The sequence below is a fragment of the Populus alba genome, chromosome 6 (assembly GCF_005239225.2).
Source record: "Populus alba chromosome 6, ASM523922v2, whole genome shotgun sequence".
Taxonomy (NCBI): domain Eukaryota; kingdom Viridiplantae; phylum Streptophyta; class Magnoliopsida; order Malpighiales; family Salicaceae; genus Populus; species Populus alba.
The window spans coordinates 9861258-9888992 of NC_133289.1; the positions used below are offsets into that span (position 1 = coordinate 9861258).

Sequence of the window (27735 nt, forward strand, 5' to 3'; positions counted from 1 at the left end):
CTTGGTGCAAATAATTATACGTCCTATCATTTTCTAAGGTTAAGTTTGTTTTTTGAAAAGTATTTTTTAAAAAAATTATTTTTTAAAATTTTTTATATTTATTTTTCATTAAAAAAATTAATCAAAGAAAAATATTTTTTAATCAATGAAAAATACTTTCCAATTAAAAAAAAATTTGGATTGGTTTTCAGAAAAATATTTTCTTTTTATTTTGAGCGGAAAATACTTTCTGAAAGTTGTTAAAAATTTAAAAATATCATATTATTTACTTATTATATTAAATTTAATTTTTAAACTTTTGATTGCTATATATATTTTGTTTTTTAATTTTATCCCTTAGAATTTAATTTTTATATTAACTTTGGTCCTCATTTTTATAATTATTATTTGCTTTTTCCTTATCATTTTTCAATTGAAATTTTTTATCTATCAAATTTGGTCCTCATTCTTGATTGTTACTTATTTTATTTGAAATAATTTATTAAATTTTAATTATTATTATTTTGATTTCTTCATCTTTCAATTTTTTTATTTTTTAGATTTGATCTCTATTATTTTGATTATTATTTATTTTATTTGAGTTAATTTATGAAATTATATTTTTTTCGATTTCATTCTCATTCAACTTTTTAATTTGTAAGATTTATTTCTCATTATTTAAATAAACTTCAAAAAAATAAAACATGAATAAGTTATTTTCCAACTTATTTTTTATGACATAACCAAACACTTTTTCCAACGTATTTTTCATTATATTATCAAAGATCATAAAATAATTTATTTTAAAAAAAATTTACTTTCCAACAAACAAATGAAGCTTAAAATACCATCGTTTCTCAAGTGCGGGGAGGGATTAGTGGATAAACAAGTATTGCCAAAGCCAAACAATGAAAAGAGAGTCAATACAACAATGGTTACATAAATAATTACTTAAGCATGATGGGAGTGTAGATCATGTAATTAATAGGTAAGCACACTTTCTTTGATATATAATGGACCGTCGTTACAATAAGTGAATTCTTTCTCGAGTGTTTAGCAGCAGGATATTGAGAACGAAGGATGCATGTTTGTTCCCTTAATGGGGAGGGCCTATGAGTTTTTAATTTTTATTCTCTTCTTGTGCCTCTACCACCTTTCATTTTCGTCTTTAATTATACCTCAGTGCGTTCTCATTTTCAAAAAAAAAAAAAACAAAAAAGCCTTGGCATGGATTCCTTATTTACCACCAGAGGGCTCTGTAGCTGTGATGGAGAAATTGTGACATTATATCCAGCAATAATAATAATAATAATGTGAAACTTGAGGGACCAAATCAGAATTTCTAAAAAAACCAAATAGTTTTTTTCTTTTTTTGGAAATGTCAATTTTGATTCCTTATCTTTTAATTTGATTTTTAAGAGAATATATACAATTTATTTATTTTGTAAAATTGATCTGTATTTCAATATGTCAAAATATTTACCGACACACAAGAACAAGAACATGAAAATCAAAGAAGATAAAAGAGAATAAATTTGTCAATATAACCTGAAAGAATCTTATTTCAAAGAAATAAAGATCTGTGACCAAATGAAAAAGATTTCAGGGACCTATAAAACAAATAATTGGCTATGATTAATAATGAAATGACAGAGGAGTTGCCGTAAATGAACAGTTAAAAACACAAATATTTTAGTTTCTTTTATAATTATAATTTATACGGTGAAGATTCTGAAAGTAAAATGTGAAGGGATTAAGTTTTTTATAAACATTAATTTGAGATCATTATTATCCTTTAATAATTCATGCAAATTTTGATCGTCATTAACCTTGCTAAATATAATTAACCTGTTATAAGGGTAACTTTCACCACCTTTGCTTGCATTTAACAAACAAAATTTGTAGGACGGGAAATTAGTTTCAAGAGGGTAATGTCTAAATGAGATACTTTTGGAAGGTGATATAGATATATTATTTTCATAAAAATTTTATAAAAATTTAATTTATTTTAATAAAATTTATTTTATAGATATATTTTTTAAATCATTTTGATATATTGATTTTAAAAATAATTTTTAAAAATAAAAAAATTATTTTGATATATTTTAGCATGAAAAATATTTTGAAAAATAACCGCAACTATACTTCATAAAACAAGTAAACAAAATTGATTTTTATGTTTATTATTTTTTTAATCTAATACTAAAATATTTTTTTTTCTTTCTCTTTCTTTCGCTTCTCATTTCGAACCTTTTATAAATGTAAATTAATTTTTATATATATAATTATTAACAACTTAAATAGTTTATATTTGCACCCTCTCTATTACTCCTGTTTTTATTTTTACTTTTTTCATCTCCTATAAACATCGTTAATACTTTATCTCTTGTATACTTTTTACATCTTTAACGTTTTCATCTCTCCTTAACGTCTACCTCCCAAAAATTTCATCCAAATCAAGCATAACCTGAGATGGTGTTAATTTGATATGTTTAGTATATATGTTAATAAATTAAATGATAAATTGTTAGTGGAAGGAAAGAAAAATAATTAACTATTAGTAATGGGATGTGGAGAGGAATAAAATTTAATTTGATCTGTAATTCAAGGAAGAAAGAAGAACATTTTTTAAAAAAATATATATAATATTTTAAAAAACTAACATCATATCTTTAAAATTTGTTCTTGTAACAATATATTCCACCATAAAACTAATACGTGTTTATTTATTAGACTTTTCATCAACAATTTAAAATTATTAATTTTTTTATTAAAAAAATAGAGATGTAAATAAAAAAAACCAAAGTAAATAATTTTTTGTTTGTTCTTACCCATATATCTTTATATCTTTTTAAAGGATGAGACTAGTTTCATTCGAAGTTCATAGTTGTTTTTTCCAATAAATATGTTTTCTAAGGATCAAATTTATATTCTTATCTTTACAGGGATATAACAATGTGTTAAATGTTAGACCAATATTTTATTGGTAACAAAAGTAACATTTGAGTGAGCAAAAATGAAGATATATGCATTTAAATAAATAAAAATATTAGAGTAGAGTCGATTGATTAAAAAATTTGAATTAGTAGAGGCATTGAATTTTTCATTACCTCTTAAATTTAAGTGTTTTGCTTGATGAACCCACTTGTCAGCTTCACAACTGGAACTTATTATGGATATATATTTATTAAATTGTAATAAAATTTATTACAATTTAATTTTAAGATTATCTTTATTTCTAAATCCCAAGTCAAAGTTCTTCGTGTCTTTCTTGAGATTCTTAACGAGAACTTGGAAGCTTGGTTATACTTGAGAGGTGTTAGAAATTAAACAATTTATGTAACAAAGAAATATCTTATATATAAACAAAAAAGTTCATACCTCTAATTAATCCAGCATTTTTCAAATTTTTTTTCTTAAAAATAATTCATTGCTAAAACAACTCTCTAGACAGTAAGTTCAAATTAAAAGAACCTAATTTGTATACCAAAAACATTCTAATTCCAGACTTAGGGTGTATTTGCTATCACGATTGTTGTTGTGGTTGTGATTTTAAAAAAATTATGTTATAAAAAATACTTTTAGTTAAGGTTGGTTTGAAAAAATATATGTTTGGTTAAAATTATCGTTGAAATTGAGGTTGAACAAAAAATAGTTTAATGTGTTTGGTTAAAAAAATGCTTTTCAAATTGAGGTTAAAAATAATTAAAAAATATTTTTAATTTAAATATTGTAGATTTAACTACTATTATTACATCATGAAATAAATAATATTGATATCAAATATTTTTTATTATTCCATTAAACTATATACAATGTCATCACATACGAAATCTATCCAACAATAACTATATTTTTCATGGTTTCTTAAGCATGCAACAACAAAAACTGAATTTTTTGTTACATTATCAAGTGATCTCCTTCTAATTTTTTGAATAAAACACAATAAAAATAAAAATAAAAATAAAAACTGAATTTTTTTTTAACTGGGTCTGACACGGCAAGAACATAATTGAAATTGCGATCAAATTCCACAAATGCTACGTCATCATGCTATATCCTTCTAATTTATATAGTGTTATTAAATAATATTAAATACTAGTTTTTCAACAAAAACTCAATTTTTTTAAAAATAATTACAATTTTATTATGTGCAAAATTTATTTGACAAAAACTACAGTTTTCATGATTTTTTGAGCATGCAATAAAATTAGGTAAAATATTATCAAGAATAAAATTGAGATTACAGTTTGAGTAAATTTAATTCACCTTAAACTAATTTTTTTTAAAAATAAAAAAAATATTATTCACGTTCACATGAATAGTGCGAGTGAAATCACTGATTTTTTTAATTGCACTGGTTTTTCAGAAAAAAAAAAACTTTTCTTGGTTTTTCAAAATTTAAAAAAAAAACTCTGATTTAAGTTTAGTGAACAGTGCGAGTGAATTAAAATTCACTCGCATTGTACAGTGGAGCATGGCTCCACTGTTTCAACTTTTTTCCTTCAGGAGAAGTCTCCAAAACCTCCGTTTCATTTTAAATTTGAGTGGGCCCTACCAGTAAAAGACAGGTTTTGTTTTCTTACCAAACAAAAATATATGTGGCTGTAGGTAAAGCTCACTCGCAGCCATGTCATCAAACGACCTCTTAGGATATTATTTATTAAAACAATAAAATGATAGTTTTGCTTTTCATAAAAAAAAATTAACACTTGCTTCCAGGGACATTAATTTTTTTTTTCATAAAATCCATTAGTCATTACTAAATTGATAACAGATAAATAGGTTTTTTCTCGTTTTAATTGCACCATAAAATAATAAAAATATAATTTGAAGCAAAATAAATTAAAACCGACCTTAAGAGGTATTTTTGTACTTTTGCAATTATTTTCTTGTTATTATAATGTTATCTGAGGGACAATTTGGTGTTTTACCAAATATAAAAACTTATAAAAAGTTATAGTGAAACGATGAAAATATCATTAACAACAAAAGTTTCAAAACTAAAGTCAAAGGGTTTTTCTATCTTTTTACAACATTTTTTTTTTTGTCTTTTACAAGGGCAATTTAGTATTTAGCTATATGTATATAAGAACATGCATGTGCCGTATTGACAGGTGCTTGTACACTTCAAGTAGGGTGTATAGTGTCTCTTGACATTAAAAAATAGCTTTTTGTCGTGTTTTTTTTATGTGAAGTGACTCGTGTTAGTGGTATAGTTTGTCACTATTGAGCTTTTTTTTTAATTCTTTTCTTTTCTTTTCTAATATTACAATTTAGTCTTTTTTTTTGTTGGTGTTGCAACTTAATTTAGCTATTATTTTTTTTTATTTTTAATTTTTGTTATTAACTCTTTTATAAAATTTTTGTTTATCTTTAATTTTATCTTTCAATCTCAATTTAACAAATATTATATTTTTCAATTTAGTTTTTATTTTTATGATTTAAATTTTTTTTTCTTGGCCCTTTCCATAAACAATTTCTGGATTTTAACTCCATCCTCCAATCAAAATTCATGGTATTATATTTTTTAATTTAATTCTTATTATTTTAGTTTTTAATTTTTTAATATATTTTTAAATAAAAAATATTTTAAAATACAAGTAGCGTCATATTAACAAACTCTAATATATTAATTTGATTTTTGAATTTCTCTTGCTTAGGAGCAACAACAAATCAGACATATAACAAGAAAGGTTATTTTGTTTTTTTCTATCCGACCCTTACTGTGATCCCGATATGGTTATGTACCTTATAATAATGGTGGGAGCATGCTTGCTGTACTGCTAAACTGACTTTTCTTTTTTCTTCTCTTTTCGTTCGTGTAGCAAAATGGAATGCTTATTCGTCTTTCTTATAATTACCCAAATGCCACTACTTTTTTTTAATTAGCAATGCACGCCCTTGCATCTTCCCGCCCTCTTCCTCATTTCATGCTTGTATCACCCACCGCATAGCAGGCTCCCCAGGCACCTCTGCGTTGCCTCTCATATAAACCAAGGCCTAGCTTTATACTCTACAGATCCAGTGCCATCTCCACGAGTATATTTCTTTTCTCCCCTTAATCTCGAAGGTAATTATAAATTAGTCCTTCTTGCTTGAAGATTTATTTCTTATTATTTCTCCCCTCGTAAACCCAGCATCTACCTCCCCTTATTATAGGAAACGTCCTTTACTTGCACTCTGACCGAAAACAATGTACGGGAGAGGTCGACGCGGTGGCTTGCCTGCTCCTACACAAGGAGGAGGGCGTGGCAGAGGACGCGGAGCTCCACTTCCTTCTCCCGTGGCTTCGTCCGAGGCCGGCTCTATCTCATCTGTGAGCCAGCTCGGTGGTGAGATGGAGCGGCTCAGTGTTCAAACTGAACCACCTGCTTCTACTCAACCAGCGGCTATTCCTGCACCGCAACAACAGAAGCAGCAGCAGCAACTCGTACCGGCTTCCTCTGTGAAGTTCGCTCAAAGACCTGATCACGGTACGGTGGGATCCCGGTGTCTCATTAGAGCTAACCACTTTCTTGTTGAGCTCGCTGATCGAGACTTGCATCACTACGATGTAATGTTAACTTTTTTTGTTCTCTACTCTTTTCTTCTTTTTTTTTTGTTAATTATTTCAGTTCCTGTTTGGTTCGCGAGAAAATGCATGAAGGAAAATATCCAAGGAAGTTTTTGTGTTTAAAGTTATTATGAGAAGACATGCTTTGTTTGGCTCTTTATTTGTCACTCTGTTTTTTTTATGGACTTCGAAATAAATGCAGGTTACAAAATAACGCTATTATTTTTTTTCTTTTCATTTTTTTTTTATTTCGGTGTTTTCATCAACTAGAAATGTTTTGTTATGTTTTTTCTTTTGCTGTACAAAAGGCTTGTGAAGCTGTTTTTGTTTTAAATTGTTTTTTTAAAAAAGGTGTGCGTGTTTTGGAGAGAGAAACAAAGCAAAATGCGAGAAATCTTACTCAAGAAGTTTCTAATTGTTTTTCAAAAAAATCTCGTCAAACTTAATTTCAGACCCATTAATTCTCTGTTTTATTTATTTGTTTGTTTGTTTGTTTGTTTATTTAAACGGGTAAATATGATTATCATCTCTCATTTAACTATATCCTCCTTGCTTTGTTTGAGGAGCAAGGAAGATTTATTTTTCCAGGTTTAAAGTTTTGTAGCAGTGGCTAACCTAGCATCGATGCAAATATCTGTCTCTGGGTGTGCTTAATTAGTTAGGTTGAGCACTTAACGTTTCAATTTTGGGTTTAACCCTTTTTTTTTTGGTCAGCGTAATAGTTTGTAAGATGTTCGCCAACCTGAATTCATAGGTTGCACAAATATGCTTATCAAATCTTAGCTAGTAAACACTTTGTTCTGCTGTTTGGTTCCCAAGAAAAAGTTGGGAATACAAAAGGTATTGCAAAATAATTAACCAATTACCATTTCTGTTGTTTGGTTGGGTATTAGAGCATTTCATTGCTTCAAAGTAACCTTAAATGTGGGATTTAAAAAATGCTTAATGGCACTTGATTTTTATTTTTTTCCTAAATAGAACTGAAAGAGTTGAGTGTTCTTTGGGTTTTTAGACTTGGACTGTTTCTTTTGTCATGCTCTGTTCATTGCTTGATAAGCTAGCTGTGATTTGAATATGGCTTATTTATGTTCATCCCTATTTTAATTTTCTTTTGTTGTGTTTTATGAGTTTTTTCCCGATTCTTCTAATGTTGATCCTGTAATTCTTGGTGTTTCAGTTTTACTGTTTGTATCTTACAGCATGGACATTGTATGTGGTGTAGGTTTCTATAACTCCTGAGGTTGCTTCTCGAGGGGTCAACAGAGCAATAATGAGAGAGCTGCTTGCTTTGAATAGCACACACTTCCAGAGTAGAAAACCTGCTTATGATGGAAGAAAGGGATTCTACACTGCTGGACCTTTAACATTCACCTCAAAGGATTTTGTTGTTACCCTTATAGACAAAGATGATCAAGGATCTGTGAAGTGAATTCCCTTCCTTCACTTACTTTTATGTATATTTCATGGTTCTATGTTTTCCAGCAGTTCATCTACTCCTACGTGATTCAAATCAGCATTGTAACCCTTATATCTGCACAACAGAAAAGAGAGGAAATTCAAAGTCACTATCAAGTTGGCATCCACAACAGACCTTTATCGTCTCAAGGAGTTCCTGCAGGGAAGACAAAGGGGTGCGCCGCATGATACCATTCAAGTACTCGATGTAGTCCTAAGGGAATCACCATCCAACAAGCAAGTGTCTCAGTATCAGTAAAGATAAATCTGTCTATTTATTGATGTTTCATTGCTGAATGCTGAATGTGGAATTCTATGATTGGTTTCTTTTGCCATGTCAATCTTCTTCCATAATGAAGTTGCACCATCGTTGGGAGGTCTTTTTTCACAGCAGATCTGGGTGGCCAAAATGAGATTGGTAATGGTATAGAATGCTGGAAGGGATTCTACCAGTCTCTACGCCCAACGCAGATGGGAATGTCTCTTAACATAGGTACATTATCTGTGGCTTGTATGCATCTTTGAACTTCTAGCTGAAACATTTCTAAGCACATCTAATTCTTTGCTTGCAGATGTATCAGTCGCTGCCTTCTACGAGCCGATTCTTGCTGTTGACTTTGTTGCAAAACTATTAAATTTAGGAGATCCAATTAGAGCAGCAACCAGGCCTTTGTCAGATAGTGATCGAGCAAAGGTACCCCCCCCCCTCCCCCGGTGTTGCATAGTTAGCGGCATTCATTTAAGGTGGTTAATTGACCGTGTGGTAAATGAGTATTCCAAAACACATGGACCGAATAAAAGTTCAGACCGCTCCAATACAGTTTTTCTGCTTGATCTCTGCATATCCCTTTCCTAGATGTGCTGCATTTATACTTGATTTTCTTTTGACGTGGCACAAAAACCTCTCTTCATTCACTTCTTTCAGTTGAAAAAAGCTTTGAGAGGAGTCAGAGTAAAAGTTACCCATGGAGAGGAGAAGCGTTACAAAATCACTGGAATATCTCCTTCAGCAACAAACCAACTAAGGTAAGGTTGTCTTTAGCGAAGTTTTTCTCAGTTTGTAATGCAACATTATTTCCACACTATTTCGTTTAGTAGCCATCTTCATTCTACCGTCTTTCATTCCCTTTTTCTGCTCATGAATGCATTTTGTTTGGCTAAAGAGCCTTGCATATTGACTGGATTAATTCATTCCAGGTTTGCTGCTGAAGATGGAAAACAAAAATCAGTTGTCCAATACTTCCTGGAAAAATACAATATAAGGCTTCGTTTTGCATCCTGGCCTGCTCTTCAATCAGGAAATGATTCAAGACCAATATTCCTGCCTATGGAGGTTTATTATATATTACCTTGGTTATCTTTACCACTTATGTTTGACTTATTATTACAACATCTCTTTCTCTGTCTACGCCTTCACACTCTAGGATAAGCCTTACTATTTATTATCTCTATACTCACCGTTTACTTGTTTCAATACAGTGTTGCAAGATTATCGAAGGCCAAAGGTACTCAAAGAAGTTGAATGAGAAGCAGGTGACAGCCTTATTGAGAGAGGCCTGCAGGCGCCCTGTTGAGAGAGAACATAGTATTGAGCAGGTGATTGTGATTGTCACCCCCACTTCTAGTTTCTGTTTCTTCTAGCTGATTTAATCTTAGTTCTAGAGCTGTGTGGAAGTTTCAAGAACTTTCCTTTTACGGTATGATGATCCAAGTCATATGTTGGCAATAGATTGTTCATTTTAATGACGTTGAACAAGATGATCTAGCCAAAGAATTTGGAATCAGTGTCAAAAAGGAGCTGACTTGCATCGATGCGAGAGTCTTGCCACCTCCAGTGGTAATTATACGTCTTGCCTCTCTTTCCAATACGCTTTATGATCCCTCAAACTCTGGCCTTAACATTTCACATTCTGGATTTGATTCCTCAGCTCAAGTACCATGATTTGGGAAAAGCTAGAACTGTAAGACCACGAGTGGGGCAATGGAACATGATTAATGCTGTAAGTAATGAATTTATGCTCCCACTTTCGGGACATGATGGAAAATAATTAATAGTATAATAACATTTCAGCTGTCTTACTTTTATTTACGTTTTCTAGTTTGCATTTCTGTCGTTTTAGAGTGGATCATCTCGTGATCATCTTTTATTATTTCCATGCAGAAATTGTTCAATGGGGCCACAGTGAACTTTTGGATGTGTGTCAACTTCTCTAGTCTTGGTGAGCAAATGGCTGCTAGCTTTTGTCGAGCCCTGGTAGGCATGTGCAACAACAAGGGGATGGTGAGCACCGTTCCTTAATGTACTTAACGGTTACTTTGAAAAACCACTAAAAGGGTGTTTGTACTTTTCAGGTCATAAATCCTGCACCTGTATTCCCAATACGGTCTGGCTATCCTAACCAGCTGGAGAAAACATTGGCCGAAGTTCACAGCATGTGTAATAATGAAAGAAAACAGCTTCAGATCTTAATTATCATTCTCCCTGATGTCAGTGGAAGTTATGGTAATAAACTTAACCCTCGTCTGAAATGGTGAAGATAATTCGTTCTCTACTGACCATGCACTTTTACTTCCATGCTTCAAAGGCACAATAAAAAGAGTATGCGAAACTGAACTTGGGATAGTTTCTCAATGCTGTCAACCCAAGCAAGCAAGAAAGTGTAGTCCTCAATACTTAGAAAATGTTGCACTGAAAATTAATGTGAAGGTTTGTCCCATCACAATCTCAGTTTAATATTCTGAATCGCTGTGGCAAGTTCAACTCTCTACTTATCAATCAATTGCGTCAATAGGCTGGAGGGCGAAACACAGTATTAGAGGACGCCCTGAATAGGAGAATACCTCTTCTAAGTGACACCCCAACTATAATCTTTGGTGCTGATGTAACCCATCCACAACCAGGGGAGGATTCTAGCCCTTCAATAGCTGCGGTAAGCAAAAACATGTTTCTTCCTCTTATTTGTTTCACTTCTTGCATGCAATGAAGGTTTTTTTATTTTCACTTCAAGATTCGTCAACTTATAGATTGTGGCATCAATGGACTGGCCTGAAGTAACCACATACAGGGGCCTGGTATCTGCTCAGAAACATCGTCAAGAGATTATTCAAGATTCTGCTGGAATGATCAGGTAAGAAATGAACATGTCATAATTGAGAAGTTCTTCTATCCGAGGCATCTGCTTTATAATTTCTCCTTTTTATTGATGTTTCAGGGAACTTATGATTGCTTTCAGAAGAACAACTCATCAGAAACCTAGCAGAATAATTTTCTATAGGTACATGGTTGTCCAAATTTTAGGAGATAAATAGCAGGTCTGTTTTTCAAGTTGCTAATCTAGTTTTCTCAATATATGAAAGGGATGGTGTTAGTGAGGGCCAGTTCAACCAAGTTCTCCTGTACGAGATGGATGCTATCCGAAAGGTGAGAAGGATTTATTCCAGGTTCAATTTTATTTTTATTTTTTTAATGTAATCGACAATTCTTGCAAAGAGGTTCTAATTTTCTGCTTCTGCTCTCATCAGGCTTGTGCATCTCTGGAACCAAACTATTTGCCACCAGTTACTTTTATTGTAGTGCAGAAGAGACACCATACTCGGCTCTTTGCTACAAATCCTAACCAAACAGACAAGAGTGGAAACATCCTTCCTGGTTCGTATGATGATTGCTCTGTTTTGTTTGTGGGATTGGAAATTCTTTCCGATTCACTGGAGAACCTAAGTCCTAGAGGACAAGACTAAATGTTACTACATAATTTGGGGAATGAAACAGGGTCCACTAAAATGAGTTTTGCCACTGATGTGATTTGAACCTTCTCAAGTTTTCTCTAAAATCTTTTCTCTTGTTAGGAACGGTTGTTGATACAAAGATATGCCATCCTTCAGAGCACGACTTTTATCTTTGCAGTCATCTAGGAATTCAGGTAGGTTTAAATGTAAATTATCATAAGCTTTTACTAAAAGATTGAATGCAACCATGATTTCACCTGACTCAGGGGACTAGCAGGCCGGTGCATTATCATGTGTTGTGTGACATGAACAAATTCACTGCTGATTGCCTGCAGACGTTGACTAACAACCTGTGCTACACGTACGATTTTCTATCCTTTCCACATTGTTATAATAAAAACAACGGTTAAACACTTGGAACCTCTGTTGAATAAAGTTCTGTGCATTTTCTATTCATATTGAAGCAGCAGTTTAATTTATTTTTATTTTTCACCTGCCATAGGTATGCGAGGTGCACCCGCTCTGTTTCTGTGGGTTCGTATCTAACCCCTTAACTTCTTCACTTTCTATCTCTGGACCTAATCTCTTTTTTCCCCTCTACATTCAAACAGGATGTCTCTTGCCTAACATATCCGTTTGTTTCTGAAAGTGTGTCATGTTATGCTGAATGTGCAGTTCCTCCTGCATACTATGCACACTTGGCTGCATTCAGGGCAAGATACTACATAGAGGGGGACATTGCATCTGATAGTGGCGGCGGCGGCACAGGACCTCCTGTGAGGAGTGAAGCTGCCCCTGTCCGCCCACTTCCGGCCATCAGCCCCAACGTGAAGAATGTTATGTTTTACTGTTGAGTCCTCGGTTTTTTCAGACCTTTTGATTACACAAGTGTATCAACTTTTGGACATTCCCTCGTATTATTACATCTTCTATGATACAAGTTTCAATTAAACTCTGAAACTTGATATGGTGGTCCTTCTCTTACTAGCCAGCCAACTGCACTTTCTATTACTAGACGTGTTGATACAAGCTCAATATTATTATAGAATACACTATAATTCATTTTATTCCTCAGTTTTTAAAACTAATACCGCGTCTTAATTCATTGTGATGCCATTTCCACTATTGGAACAATGCATGATAAATATTAAAATGGTAAATCCAGATATATTAAAAGAAAACATAATACCGTGAGATCATATATAAACAATGGTGCCATAAATGTTGATTATATTAATACAAAGAAAAATAAATTACCTATAAGGATACCCTACCTAATTGAATGGGAATCCCCAAGATTCAAAGAAAATAAATAAATCATAAGAGTAGTTAATTAACATGCAATAATTTATTTATATCCATCTCTATGGTCAGGGGCGGAGGCCGCGGAGCAATTAATTTTAGTTTAGTTGGGCCAAATTAAAGAAAAACATTTATGCGGAGAGAGAATTTAAATTTTTTTAATTTTGAAGCTAAATGTCTAATTTATTGAATGAGGAATGCTGAAAAAAGATTTTCCTTACAGCGGACCCCGCCCCTGCCAGCCCCCGCTAATTTCGCCTCTACATATGGTGCAAGTGCATGTATCTCAAGACAAAGACAGTAAGGCTAAGTTTTTTAAAGTAACCAACTTGAAAAGAAAAGATAAAAAAACATTGGAGTCGGTTCTGAGTCAAGGTTAAGATTTAAATATCAAAGCTACCAACAAAAGAGTCAAAATTACAGGACAACAATCAATTACCGTGAATCGAGTCTCCCTGGCAAATTCGTGAATTGTCCATCTTGATCTCCACCTTGGCAGTCATAATTATGATGAGCAGCCCCGTAATCAAACACCGTGCGAAAGTTGGGAGGGCAGAAAAGTACCAAGGTTTTGAAAGGCATGGCATGGGAGGAGGCTGGATCTTGTCCTTTGTGAAGATAACCAAAATATAAAATTTAGCTATTTCATTTGAATTAACTATACAAAAATAAAAGGATTAAAAACTACAAGCAGCTCTTTCAAATACGTATCATCGATGGTAGCGGTGGCTTCTGAAGTTGAAGCAAGCGACCAGATAGCAAAATTAGCAACATATCATCGACGGTAGCGGTAGCGTTTGAAGTTGAAGTAAACATGCAAAATCCCACGTTCGAAAGTGCACTTGAACCCCTTCTTATGAGAATATTCCCATTCTTTATTTACGATCTTGAATGCCTGTCATACAACCAAACGGCTGGTGAGCTACAGATCCACATCAAAATCAAGGGGAAACTTTCAGTCGGATGAAGACAACTTACTATATCTTCATAGGGTGGCCCTGCATGGAACCTGATGATGCAAGTCTCACCATTGTCCCCGTCCTTCTCGATGGTAAAAGTTGGAGCCTTTATCTTGTCAACAAGGTCTGGATAAAAGATATTGAATTTGTATCCTTGCACAATCTTAGGAGGAGGGTTGTCATGATCATAGTGAGTCTGGTTGTATTTGTTCCACTCATATCCGGTGTGAACACGATTGAAATACTTGGGCTTTCTTGGTCGGTACTTGTCATGCCACCAATATACCTGGTATCCACATCAATTTCTTAGAATAAGCTTGAAATGACTTTGAAAAGGAGTTAGCAAGGCAAGCTGCCATTCTTTTTTGTTTCCTCAGTCTAAGGGAGCTGAAATAGCCAAAGCAACACACCTGTGAATCTAGATTCACTTCAGCACCAGAGCCAAATACTGCATCACCTTCCTCCATGGCTCCCATAGCTTTCATGGCCTTCAGCTCCAAGTTATCTTCTGAAGGTGCGGGCTTTGATGCCATAGCTTCTTGAATTCGTCTTTGTTGTTCCTCTACAACAGCCATTCGTTTCCTTTCCTGTTAATTTGTCAAAATATAAAACCTCGATTAAACCAAGAAACAAGTTTGTAATTGGCATTCTCATTAATAAGCATATAAATCTGTTATAAAAATTACCAGTGTAGCCCTATCCTCTTCAGGATCAATTGCTTCTTCATTTTCATCACCATGCAATAATTCAGGTGAAAATGATCCAGCCTCCTCTGCCTCGTAAGTCTCCTCCTCCAATACAAGTTCTGGAGAGAAAGTTTCAGCATCTGCTAACAAAAAAGAAATATTAGCCAATTTGGTCCAATGATTGAAAAAAAGACAAGTAGAAAAAAGAGATTGCTACTCTATCAGAAATGGTAAAAGGCAGAAACCTTGGGTATCATCATCCTCGATATCCTCCTCACTAAACCTTAAACTGTTATCATTTTCTAACATATCATCACCCTTCAATGGAGGCTCAAGGCGTTGCAAATGCTTGCGTAACATCTTAGCATGAATTTCCTTCAAACAAGCCTGTGATCACAGCAATTCACTGGTGTGACCCAATGCCTGTATTGCAAATAACTTATAGGAAATTAAAGAGCTTTGGGAGATAAATACCTTTGCCTTGTATATCTGAAGTCGTTTAAGAACAGCCTCCCAGTACTCAACCACTTTCGCTGTGCCTGAGCTCATTTGTGACTCAATTTGGGACCTTAATGCTTCAAGCTCATTTGAAGTCTTCCCTTCCAAGAGATTCCTGACATCTGCTTCAATACTGGAATGCAGACCTCTTTCTTCTGCAAGAAACTCGGAAGGTGGTTGCTCCCCACGGACCCTAGCCCGATCCAGTGCATCCTTTTTCCGAGCTTCAGCCAGCTCCCAATTACAAACCACCAAAAGAGCCTGTTAAATTGTAGATATCAAAAGAGTGTCTTCTAGGTTTCCATCCTTTTCTGAAACTAAATATTCAAATAAAATCTCTTCATGATCAATGATCATGAGAAATTGGTACAAGCAATAATAAGCACACCAAGCTTCTATGCATGAATTTGTACAAACCAATAATGTGAGAGAGAGAGACAATGATCCCCAAGGGGGAGCAACATGAAGCCTGTTTGACCACTTCCATCCATCAACAGCTAAATTTCTTATTCTATTATAGAGCCATCATAGGTATGCAAAGTGGAAAATTCATGAAGGTGTTTTAGTAACTGCTGGAAAGGGACCTACCATAAATATGGTTCTCTTTCACAACCACAGCAGCAATATAGAAATGAAAAAAACAGTACCTCCCAATAATCAATATGTGTCTGAGTTTTTCTATCCATATCCAAATGCATTTTGATGTCATCGTGAAGCTCTTCCATCTCTTTGACAGTCAACCCCTGCATCATATAGGCAAATGACAGTGTGAACACTCAAAAGAAAATATTCAACACTTGTTCACTGCAAATCACAGAATATAGAAGGATTTACAGGTGGAACAGGCAAATGCAGTGGAAATGTTTACATCAAGATGTCACACATTTGAGTATCTAGGGTGAATTAATCACATAAAAACTCATAAAAAAATAAGAATTGCAGTCAGATATAATATCATTCATTCATTTCTCTTATCTAAAATATTCTCTGATTGAAAAACACTGAAGAACACAAGCTATCATTTTAAACCGAAACTGTTGCACCTATGATACTAATGAAAGAAAATAAAAATGCCACCAAGGCGGAAAAGCAAAGTAACCACATATTAAACGCTTACCTTGAAAACCATATATGGTTCATCTATTTCTATATCCAAATCATCTGAGACATTGAGGTGTTTGGAAAGGACATCAATAGGTTTCACTCTCCCTTCACGCAATCTAATCTCTGATCTGACTTTGCTTTGGTCAAAATGAAACTGCATATTGAAGATGTATCACATCAATTAACTCCCCAGATAGAAAATATGAAGCACTAATGAAAATAAAACGAGCACCGAAAAATGAAATGCTCTTAACAATTTACCTCCTCTTCTTTTTTCTCCCAGTCTTGGAATTCAGCCCTGGCACGTTCTCTGGCTAAGATTGCCTGCAGAAAGCAATATGTAGTTATGAACGAAGCTACATCTAAATTTTACCAAATAAAGAAATCAGAAAATAGTCAAATTTCATCTTTGCTAACATTAAGTTAACAATCTATTGCTCTTTCTGGCACAGATTTTAAGAATAAAATTGCATCTTTATCATGAAATTAAGCTTTTACCATTTCTTCCTCATGCTGTGCTTTTTCAAGTGCCCTTTCCTCTCTTCTCTTTTTCACCTTTTCAATCTCTGCCTGCAACATACAAGTGAATAAATATAGGTTGATATCAAATGATTGATCACATCAACAGTGACTTCAACTATTTCCATCAGCTAAACTAGCAAAAGAGTTACCTCTGCTTTCTTGAAAAAGAAAAGAAACTAAAATTTATATTGTAAAAGATAACAAAAATACAGGTGCTTCTTTATAACAACTAACTAAAAGATTATTTAAAACCATGGCATTCACTGGAGAGGCATAAGATGCAGAGCCAAAATACACTCCAGACCAAAGCAGCCATCATAAAGTTTGAAATTGCCAAAACAACCAATTGCTTTGCTAAGCACCATGTTAAACTTCCTCTAGAAAGATCAATTAAGTTGTTGCACAGAACATTTATTCGATAACAGGGTATCAACAGGTAGATGGAAACCTCACCTTAGCGTGAAAATTACATGTTACATTACATTAAATTGTAATTTGATTGGATTTTCATCACTTCACCACCAAAAGAAATCATTCACAATTTGTCAAATTAACAGGTTTCTCCTGATTCTGTTGATGGACTGTGTTCAATGGAAACACATTTGTATTCCTAATCAATGGCCTGTCTAGAGAGTAAATATCATAATGTTCATGGAAACAATAGCTTCTTTGTTTTTTTCAACTATAGGTTTTAATACATAGATTTCTGGAAGCATCTGCTTGGCTTATCCTAAGACGCTTGCATGACCCACAAATTCTTCTAATCTTAAGTCCTGAAGTTTCTCTCCAAAATCAGACATAAGGTGTGGATTCTAGAGGGGTCAAGGCCTTTTCTTGTGTATATTTCCATTCCCATCTAACTCAGACCCCTCACTCCACTCAAACCCCGCTTCACCAACTATATCTGCAAAAGCCTAGGTGCTATCCAAGGCAAAAGTTTTATTCAGGTAACAGTACCCAGGAAAGTTAACACTATGGATTTGTACATTAAGAGGCCTTATAAGACCATCTCCCCCAACTTTCATGCGTACAAATGTGGAAAGACACACACCTACCTTTGTTGCATTATCATGAACTTGGGAGATCAAGAAACAGGTGTTCTATATGTGTTGTGAATAGTGGATTTCTCCATACAAGGTTATTGATTGAATGACTGAAAATTTTCAGAGATCTTTCCCCTTCCAAGTAACTGTAGGGGGGTAGGATAACAGTTTTGACCTCTTTATGGCATGCTGCTTAAAGGGCATTTACAGGGGATTCTTTAACAGATACTCATCATCAGCACTGGAAACCTGTTTTGTCATTATTTTTCTTCATTGTTGGTCATACTTCACTGTAGGAAACTTTAATCTTCACTGCTACCATTCTGGATTTTATTCTTTTCAAATAAAGTCTTCAGTTCTTGTTCCAAAAATAAAAGGGGACACTGGCTTAAATAAAAGTGTGCCACATGATGTGTGAACTCTGACAAACATCTTCAACAAAACTTCAAGGAAGAGTTATTTTTCATGGCATTGCAGCAAGGACAAAAGGTTAGTAACCTAAGCTCCAACTGGGCCAATATACAATAAAGCTATGAGGTTTGCTTATCAGCAGTCTTTTGGGATATAGACTTCACACCTCCATTCCCCAACTCCTTATTCACTCTGCTATCATCTCTTCTCTTATCTAGGTATTTCACTTCTTCAAATAATGCTCAAAATGCTCAGACCCCCCTCTTCTGGTAAAAAACTTAAAGCCCCACATGCATAAGCGACTACCATTTAGTTTTTCCTTTTGGTGTTTTAATTATATGAGCATAATAAGGTCACCGGATCCAGTTTCTTCTGATCTCTACCATATAAGTGGTAGAATTCAGATAATCCCAACCACTAACATCAAAACCCATACTAGAACACATTTATCAAATTTGTTTAAGAAACAACAGGATGGTACTGCTACCCTTACAAGAATAAAAGCCAAGAAATTTCAAAGTGCAGAACAAAAAGAGAAGAAATCAATATGGAAAAAATCAAATTGACAAGTAAAATAACCTACAAATGCATACCATTCTTTCTCTCTGTTTCTTTTTCTCAGCTTTAACAGAAAACATGTCAAGTGGCACACCTTGGGAAACATCACGTTCGATTTTCTTCCGCCACACAAATCTGCAACTCATCCACCATAAAACAATTACATAAAAATCAAACTGGTAAGATTTAAGCCTCTAATCTGCAATTGAGTTAACTCCATAAGTTGTTTTGGCTCATAAGTCAGGGAAAACATGCATAGAGGAGAATTGTGATTTTTCCCAAGTAATAAATAGAAAGCCCGTGTCTATTTAAGACAAGATGTAATAGATGGTGTGATTAGATTCATTCGATGAAGCATTTTATTGATTGTTACAAAGCATTGGAGAAATATGAAGGTAATCAAAACAAACCGCTTGGAACCCTTGAAAATTAACTGAAGTTCATTATTTTACTAGGTTAAAATCCCCAAAGTGAGATGATCTAGCAGCAAACTGTGGCAAGTGATACACATCCTGTAAATCTAAGGGTGTCTAGTTCTCTCCTTTGTGCTTCTTTATTTCTGCAAATTGACTCAAACACCCACCAAGTATCTCATCACACATTTCTCAATCCAGCACATCTACTTTCAAACACTCTCATATCAGCTAGACCGGTACAGAGAGAAAACTAGCATTCCATGCCCGGCCACTTAAGCCCTCATATGCTTAAAGGAGTTATTTCGTGTACAAAAGGTTACGGATATAAATCAATTTCCAGCATCGCAGATACATGATCATGAATCAGAATTACAACAACAGGCAAAATTATTAGGACATGTGCTCTTTAGTTTAAACAATTAATCAATTTAAATTAACCTCTGTCAATTTCACTGTTGCAATTGAATTACCTATAAAATCAAAAGCTATCAAAACTAATCATACCCTAACTCATGCATTTTCCAAAAAAAAAAAAAAAAAGAGCACAGATTTCCCAAACAAGTAAATCATAACAAACCAATACAGTTGGAAGCAAACAAAAAAAAAAAAAAAAAACTTACTTTTCGTTGAGATTAGAATCACCAAAAGGATTAGAATCATTAGAATAACCAGACACGGGCTGCGCCTTCAATTTCTTTGCTGCTTTCATAGCCTAAAAAAATATATATTAATTATGAAAATGCACGGCTTAAATATCAAAACTAAAAAAAAAAACCTAGAAATCAAGAAAAGGAAACAAAATAAATACCTTTCTCTGAGCTTTTTTGGCCAGATATTCTGCAATTTCTTCTTCAGTAATCTTCCGCGAAGAGCTATTCTTCCTCTTCCGGTCGCGACCACTGTCGCTGGAATCATCCGAAGTCCGGTGCCGGCGATTAGTTCTTCCTTGACTGCGGCTACGACTACGTTCCCGACGCTTGCCGGAGCTCCTCCTCCGTGATGAGTCGCGTGAGTCATCAGAGAAGGACTCCGAGCCGGACTCGTAGTCGTAGGATTTTCTACTTCTTCGAGACGACGACGACGACGTTTTCCTCCTCTTGCTGTCCATGGTGCGACGATAGGGAGGGAGGGCGTGTTGATATGAGATTTTTGTGTTGGGTATTAACGAATTCGATGTCGTTTTAAATTGTGTTCATGACCGTCTTGGTTGCGGTACTTATTGGTTCAAATCTTATTTTTTTTTATTGCATCTTTTTTTATGGCGAGTTTTATGACAAGTTTTTTACACTTTGTTATAGGAAAAAACAATTATAAAACAGTGGATGAAAGCATAAAACACACAGAAAGAAACCAAGTGAACAATTTCCACTTTTATCCACCTATTTTCCTTTAAATTTCTTTATAATCCTTTTAGTTTTTAAGATTTTAGTTTTTTTTATCTAAAATTTGTTTTAGTTTTTAAGTTTAAGATATGAGAAAAAAAATTATTAAAAAATAAGAAAACAAATAAAAAAAGTTGTCGGTTAACTTGATTCTAGAGATAAAAAAAATTGATATTAGAGTTAATAAGTTTTTTTTAATGGAAATAGTTCCATTAAATTTTTTTTTTTTAATTTTATTAAAAAGTAGATTGGAATTAAGGAGTTTTTTGAATTCAAGTTGATTTTTATATTTTAACAGTTTTTATTTTTTGTTAATTTAAGACCATAAATATTTTAATTTAAGTCTTTAAAGTGTTTGTCATGTGTTTTTAAGTTAAAAAATGATTTAAATTGTTTTTTTTTTAATCAAAAAACCGAACTTTTTGTATACTAGAGGTGGCTGTAGTTACACCGAAGATGACATGGCACCTTATATTATTTTTTGTAGGTTCAACTTTTTTCATCAATCATTCTAAAGTTTAGGTTCAATTTTTTTCGTTGAGATATTTCTTAGCTTTTTTTTCTAAGACCGTAAACTTTAACTTGTAGTGCAACTAATTAAGATTAATTAAGATGATGTTGTTATTTGATTTATACACCCTAAATGAAGAGTCATAAAGTTTTAAAAACAAAAGATACAATTCTTAACAGTAGCATAATCTGTATCTTTTATAGTAACATAATTTGTATCTTTTTTAATATATGTTTCAAGTGCTTAAGCAAGTACGGATATTAAACAATTTGTTTAAATATTTTTTTATATGCATGTGTTCAAGAACTTAAAGCCACTTATATGTTATTAAGTTGCTATATGTAGCATGAGTGTTCTAATTACTCCATGCAAATGAGATTCTGCAACAAAAAATCAGTTCTAGAGTTTCTAGATACAATCAGAAATTAAGACCCTTTCTGAAAAGTTAAAAAATAAAAACCCTTTCTTGCTACTAAAATAAGAGTTTCTCCAGCTCTTCTATGGAATTATCATCAAGGATCTCCCATGAAAATAAAATATAAATTCTCGTTTCAAGTAAAGAAAACCCTATGCTATAAAACTAATAAATAAGATAATTTCAATACAAGCAAATAAATTTCCTGACCCAAGGAAAAAAATTCACGAATGCGAGCATTACTACTAGCAATTGCTATTACAGAAGCTGAAAATTTCAAAAATACTCCCCACCTTGGAGACCATCATTTTTAGTATTTTAAACATATCAAAAACAGCAACTACAGTTATTTTCTCACGGAGGGAAAAAGGAAAAAAAAAGGTTGTCTATTCTAGTTCCAATGGTAACAATTACACTGATACAACACTTCCAATGTGGAGATAGTTTACAATCCTTGCACTGCTGAATATGGAGGATTCTTTACGAGAAAAAGAGTTCCCCGCCATAAGTATAGAAGATGCTCCAATCACCAGAACTCGAGAAGAATTATGTAACAAGGGACCGCTACCCTCTGCAGTCCAAATAAACATCACAATGCTGCCTTGCCGGTCATCACAAATAAAAACCAGCCAAGCCAACACACATTGAAGACTGAACAAAGAATGAAACTTAATCTGAGGCTTAGATTACAAAAATTGGAACTCCAACAATAATATGTGCATTAAGAAAACCATAACGGTCAGAGGTAGCAGCTCAAAGAGCATGATGTCCCTTGACGAGCTGCTCACACTCAGCTGTCCTGCATTGATGAAGTCCTTACTAGAAGTAACCGAAACATTTACAGATAAGGAGCCTGGCAGAGAGAATTGAAAAGCATCAGAGGTGGGGGAAGGGTTATAATAGTTGTTCACTGAACAGTCATAGTTTATTGAACTTACAGTCATAGTTAGCCCAACCAATCCGCTGTCTTACTAAATCATATACAAAAATCTTATCTTTCAGAACAAGATCTGCATGCCAAAGCAATCAACAAGATAATTAAACTCACATGTTTTGAAAGGTAAGAGACATGGATAAAGGCATTGAGACACGTTAATTGGCTTGGTGCACGAGATTTGTAAGTTGATGGGGCTTGTTATACAAGTATAATTTCATTAGAAAGTGCCCAATTTGGCCCAACCCCAACCCAGTAAGTGGTCAGCCAGTCTATGTCAACATAAAATACATTACGAAAAAATAATGATGCAATGAACCACCAAAAGCAAAAGTAAGAAATGTCACCAATACTGCACTCGAGACAATATGCCATGCAATAAAATCTTATGTTGGCCCATGTAAAGTTGTGGGTGTTCTATTAAAGAAGCTGAAGTCCACGGTCTAACCTCCCAGGATAGTTACTCCTTGAACTTTCTGAAAACCAATGCACCACATCGCAGAACCACCCTCCTACAGAAAAAAGAGAGAGATGGTTCCTGTTACAACTCATTCAGTGACACTGGCATATTCTGAAGAAACATGTCCAGTTCAATACTGATGGAAAAATGAATAACTTAGCCAAACTGAAGAGCAGCAACTTACACTGGAACCAAAAGGTATAAGGTAGTCTTCTGGTTTTAAAACCATGGATGCACCCCCAGCAAAGTTAAAACTGGCCAGGGGGAACGTCTGAGATACACTGCATAGTAGAAAAACAAAAATTCCAATCAAGTTCTTGTGGAAGAAGAAAGGGGAAAAAATCTGGAAAGAAAACCTTTATGTGGTGTAACATAACTGCAGAAACATCATTGAAAAATAAATAGAAGAAAGAACCTGGTGGAGACAAGATAACACTGGTTTCCTTTAGATGTCATAGGAGTAACAGATGGCGAGACAATGGCGTTCACCTGGACATTCATCAAATGAATAAACTTAAGCATGCTGAACGTCAATTTGATATTTTAATCATTATAATTCAACACTTTGCTACATTCCGAATCAATAACTTCACTTCCATTTACAATATCACTATTAAACAGCTCAAAACCAGCTCTTGAAAATCCCCTAATTGGGAGAACTCAAAATAATTCTTTTAGAAAAAGCTTACTAGTTACGAGAGATTGTATGTGGGTAAAAAAAAGCAGTTTACATTCGATGATTTTATCCAATCTGTATTTGTAAGATAAGGGATCCAGAAAAATGAATGACATAGAAGATATAGTTACTTTAGAGACATGTTTGGCTGACACACACAAAGCCTTCTCATAAAACATCTCATGATGAACTTATGCAACAAGGGTCTTCCATATAAAGTAGCTATCTATATGTCAATTATATGGAAGGATTCCTAGCTAACCAATTCATTTTAAATGAAAAATACAAAATGATCAGTGGCAGATTTGCTCAAGATTGTTAAGAAACAATAAATTAAAGCTCATTTCTCTCAGCTGCAAATACCATTTATTATAGCAGGAACTTTTGCTTCAAAAGAAACATGCATAGCAAGTGGAAGATTACTCACAGCACTAACAAAAGGATCATAAGCTTCTGCCACTAGGTACGCCAAAGTTGTTCCAGAGTCAACAATTGTTCCTCGGCTATTCGATGTTGCAAATGCTGCCGGATCAATTGGTAACAATAGCCCATTAACAGCAATGCTTTGTAGATTTAAATTATAATGAGGCCTGCAATTTTTGAAAAGCAAACTCACAGAAAATTAGTGTTGTTCAAAATCAAACAAAGGATATGTCAGGTAGCAAGAGGCCTGCATGGTGAATGCTAAAAAAAAAAAAAAAAAAACAAATGGATGTGCAACAGAGCAACAACATTTCACAAGAGGAGGGTTAATGATGGTAAGCAGATTTGGCGATAAAATGTAATAACTTGCAAGTGTTTGAAAGGTTCTTCAGCAGTTAAAGATTCATAAAATTGGAAAAGATAAGTAATGTAATGGAATTAGTTTCCATTATTTACAATATTCAAAATCCAAATCTTCTCCAGATCTGCTTAGAAGTCTTCCACTGGACTTGTTTGTATTGAGAATATCCAATTTCTGTAACCGCTTTAAATACCAAGAAAGATTCCTACCAACATGAGAAATCCTAAAAGCAAATCTGGCTTGGTACCACTCTCCAAAATATGCAACAAACAGAATATGCCTGTGTAGTGCTTGTCTACTCCTAAACACCAGTGATACATTGTATCCCAACCAAAAGTAAAAGACATGTACAAGTGACTGCTGAAGAAGAAAATGTCTTATCACTGAACAATAAGATGCGAGTAAACAAATTTTCTTTTTTCTTAAGGATATGTGTGCAATATATAAGTCTGGCTCATTGCCTTAACATTTCTCAGGCAATAAGATTTCAGTTGTTGCTGTTTATACATAGCAGAGATGACAGGTTATAGAAGTTGGGTTGTTTGGGAAAGAAAAGGTTTCCAAGGAAAAATGACATACTGTGACGGGACAAGTGGACTATAAACGATGCCTGGCTCCAAAATCTCACCAAGAACCAGTATACCACCTCCATTGCCCTCTCCTTTCAAGCAATGTGAGAATACTCTGGGTGTTATCCCTCGGGTCGATAATTGTGATATAACAGAGAGTTCTCCCTGGCCAAATCCAAAAATCCCATCAACTGCTTTATCAGTCTTAGTCAGGTCCCCGGACTGGTAGGCACTGCACCTGTTTTGAACACCACCATCTAGAGAAATAAGTATCATACAAAAACAAAGATCAATCCTGGAACAAAAGAAACTAATTCAAATAGGAGAGTCAGAGATTGATGAAGAGTAAAGGATGCACACAATTCATATTTTGTCAGATGGGGGACTTGCAGTCTTTTATTCCTTGGTATCAATTAAGTTTGTTGGTTAACTACACCATAATGAAATGGTGATAACTAATTTAAACAGTTCAGCAACAACAAAACTATTTTACAGTATTAGTTGAGTGTTTTGGGAGAACATGCCCCTTGCTGTAAGCATTGGAATGGTTACCATAAGAATGTCATGCCGTTAAGGTGATCTGGTTATGATCATGTAGTCATCTTTGCAGCAAACTACCATACTCTTATGTGGATCCACTGACTGCATATTATAAATTTGACAGGAGCAATAAATCGAAATATTAAGTTTCATTTTTTAGTCTTCCACCTATCCCTTCTCTCTAAACAAATAATCATTGTCAATCAAAAAACTGAACACGCCCCATTCTTATTCAACAGCATTAGAAAACCTACCCAAAGACAATGAGAGCTGAGGAGTTAGCGATCAGTGACTGCCCCAAAATAGCATCAAAATAAAGTGTATCAGAGACATAATAGCCTGATGTCCCACTTCCATCTCCATACTGGAATGTATAACTGCACTGATCAGTCTGAGAAGAGCATTGGGTTGCTGTGGTTTGAACTGCTGAAGTGCAGATTGGGTCTGAACAGCGGACCCGCCCAGCAGTTGATGAGCTGCTGGAATCAAAGAAATTGAGCTGAATCTGCAAAACACAAACATCATACCACAGGAAGTTGAACCTTAGTTTTAAGTTTTCCAATTCAACCAATGTATAGAAAGACTATTGACAAGGCAAGGAAAGAGAGTATACTCCAAGGCCACTAGTACGCGGGCAGTTGTTGCAGGAATTGCAGCAGACCCACAAGACATCACTTCCAGTATCAATCTGCACATTGAATTCTCTAGGAGGAGAGCCCAATTTCACTTTTGTAAAATAAAGTCTAAGCAAAAGAAAAAAGACAAGAATCAAAGAATATCAAGGCGTATAATCATCAAGTACTAAAAAATTACTAGTTATCAAATTCCATCCAAAAGAGAATGTGGAACAGCACACAAAACTGAAGAGAATCAAGACAGATATATTACAAGGTCTCTGAAGTTCCTGTGACCCTGATTGCAATGGAAACCCAAAAGGAAAGAACAGCAAAATTAGTCATTAGTATAATAATTTAACAACAAAAATCAATCTTTTTGGATACAAACAAAAGCAAAGAATCAATCTTTACTAAATATAAGTAAACCAACATGCACAAAAATCCCATTTCGTTTCCTTTTCTTCCACTTTTAGAAAGAATCACAAGCAATATCCACCACAATCTCATTTTAAGTGTGTGCCTGTGAGCAAGAAATGCATAGATACAAATTTACCAACTCTAAACAAAACTCATCACTGTGAGTTCATTAAATAGCACTGAAATGAGAGTTTTACCTCCAAGAAAGCAATTCAATCATAGAAAGGAACCTTAGAACTAGGAAAGAGGGATGGCGATAAAATTACCCGACGAGGTAAGGATCGGAGGAACCTTGGACAGAGAAGTCGACAACGCCACCAACAAAGCCTTGTAAAAGACGGGCGTGTCTGAGTCGGTCTCGAGCTCTGAGTTGATGGAGTTCAAGACCGTGGTTGTTTAAAGGAAAAGTCCTCTCCAGATGGAGAAGACTAGCACAGTAAACCGCCGACACTGAAATGAATGATACTAGTATAATGACGAGGAAAGGGGGCCATAAACCCCGCATTTTTGGTGGGTTCTCTTGTTTCTTGGAGAGTGTTAAGGAAAGAGATCGAAGAGGCCCTGTTCTTGGCTGTGATGGTTCTTGCTTCTGCGCATTTAGAAAGGGGGGGAGAGAGAGATAGATGGTGATTATTATGATTTTACGTAACAGCAGGTGCTTAATTGTTTGTTCCAATTGGATTAACTTGTGTCTAACAAGCTAAGGGAAAGCTGAGTTGGTTGATTCTAGTTAGTAAAATATTTTATTTGCTCCCCGGATTTGCAATACAATTATAATTTAGTCCTTCATTTTTAAAAAAACCTGTAACACTCTTGTTGATTGTTTTCTTGTTAAAACATATGTATTATTAATTATTAAAGACATCTTTTAACAAGAATCAATGTATAGGTTTCGAATCATTTTAGACTAAGATAATATATTAGAATTGTATTATTAATTATTTTTTAAAGTGTTTTTTTTTTGGCAAAAACATTAAAGTAATTTTTTTATTTTTTAATATTTATTTTTGATATCAAAACAATCTAAAAGTATAAAAAAAACTAATTTAAAATATATATATATATAATAAAAATATACAAAAGTATTTTTTTTAACCGAAAAAACAAAACCTACTCTAAGTTATAATTACGAGCCTCGAGAATAACTCACTCAGCATTTATTTGTAGCCTAAAAAAAAATATGCCTTATATTAATTATTACTTAGCATGGAAGAT

At 34.0% G+C, this 27735-nt stretch overlaps 3 protein-coding genes across 4 annotated transcripts; 1 reads left to right on the forward strand and 2 right to left on the reverse strand.

Annotated features, from left to right (window-relative positions):
* The first annotated feature begins 6175 nt into the window (after nucleotides 1–6175).
* Nucleotides 6176–13029, forward strand: LOC118048282 (protein argonaute MEL1). Its single transcript, XM_073409870.1, has 16 exons — nucleotides 6176–6535; nucleotides 7758–7960; nucleotides 8078–8245; nucleotides 8350–8483; nucleotides 8563–8684; nucleotides 8916–9016; nucleotides 9188–9323; nucleotides 9470–9586; nucleotides 10343–10493; nucleotides 10576–10697; nucleotides 10783–10920; nucleotides 11015–11118; nucleotides 11203–11265; nucleotides 11348–11411; nucleotides 11513–11639; nucleotides 12392–13029. Exons 1-16 carry the CDS (start codon nucleotides 6176–6178, stop codon nucleotides 12568–12570), a joined length of 2289 nt encoding a protein of 762 aa, XP_073265971.1. The 3' UTR covers nucleotides 12571–13029.
* A 352-nt stretch (nucleotides 13030–13381) lies between these two features.
* On the reverse strand, nucleotides 13382–20458 carry LOC118048184 (splicing factor Cactin). The gene is made up of 13 exons (XM_035057765.2): nucleotides 20024–20458; nucleotides 19836–19927; nucleotides 18835–18934; nucleotides 16764–16835; nucleotides 16527–16589; nucleotides 16279–16419; nucleotides 15809–15904; nucleotides 15138–15422; nucleotides 14909–15050; nucleotides 14664–14803; nucleotides 14388–14564; nucleotides 13997–14263; nucleotides 13382–13913 (listed from the first exon to the last, which is right to left on the reverse strand). The coding sequence occupies exons 1-13, from the start codon at nucleotides 20321–20323 to the stop codon at nucleotides 13794–13796; spliced, it is 1995 nt and encodes a 664-aa protein (XP_034913656.1). The 5' UTR covers nucleotides 20324–20458; the 3' UTR covers nucleotides 13382–13793.
* A 1280-nt stretch (nucleotides 20459–21738) lies between these two features.
* On the reverse strand, nucleotides 21739–27199 carry LOC118048183 (aspartic proteinase 36). Of its 2 annotated transcripts, XM_035057763.2 has the most exons (11): nucleotides 26787–27199; nucleotides 26375–26398; nucleotides 26100–26229; nucleotides 25741–25991; nucleotides 24957–25184; nucleotides 24021–24183; nucleotides 23333–23406; nucleotides 23102–23198; nucleotides 22906–22969; nucleotides 22462–22533; nucleotides 21739–22376 (listed from the first exon to the last, which is right to left on the reverse strand). In XM_035057763.2, exons 1-11 carry the CDS (start codon nucleotides 27023–27025, stop codon nucleotides 22210–22212), a joined length of 1509 nt encoding a protein of 502 aa, XP_034913654.1. In that variant the 5' UTR covers nucleotides 27026–27199; the 3' UTR covers nucleotides 21739–22209. The 2 variants fall into 2 exon arrangements, with proteins under 2 accessions (XP_034913654.1, XP_034913655.1); XM_035057764.2 differs by lacking the exon at nucleotides 26375–26398.
* Nucleotides 27200–27735: the final 536 nt, after the last annotated feature.

Coding starts and splice junctions, on each gene's coding strand:
- LOC118048282 (XM_073409870.1), top strand. CDS start 6,176: ATGTACGGGAGAGGTCGACGCGGTGGCTTGCCTGCTCCTACACAAGGA. Junction 9,324..9,469: donor CAATATTCCTGCCTATGGAG/GTTTATTATATA, acceptor GTTTCAATACAG/TGTTGCAAGATTATCGAAGG. Junction 10,921..11,014: donor CTAGCCCTTCAATAGCTGCG/GTAAGCAAAAAC, acceptor GTCAACTTATAG/ATTGTGGCATCAATGGACTG.
- LOC118048184 (XM_035057765.2), bottom strand. CDS start 20,323: ATGGACAGCAAGAGGAGGAAAACGTCGTCGTCGTCGTCTCGAAGAAGT. Junction 19,928..20,023: donor CCAAAAAAGCTCAGAGAAAG/GTATTTATTTTG, acceptor ATATTTTTTTAG/GCTATGAAAGCAGCAAAGAA. Junction 13,914..13,996: donor GGCCACCCTATGAAGATATA/GTAAGTTGTCTT, acceptor GTTGTATGACAG/GCATTCAAGATCGTAAATAA.
- LOC118048183 (XM_035057763.2), bottom strand. CDS start 27,025: ATGCGGGGTTTATGGCCCCCTTTCCTCGTCATTATACTAGTATCATTC. Junction 24,184..24,956: donor AGTCCACTTGTCCCGTCACA/GTATGTCATTTT, acceptor CAAAAATTGCAG/GCCTCATTATAATTTAAATC. Junction 22,534..22,905: donor AGGAGTAACTATCCTGGGAG/GTTAGACCGTGG, acceptor TTTGGCATGCAG/ATCTTGTTCTGAAAGATAAG.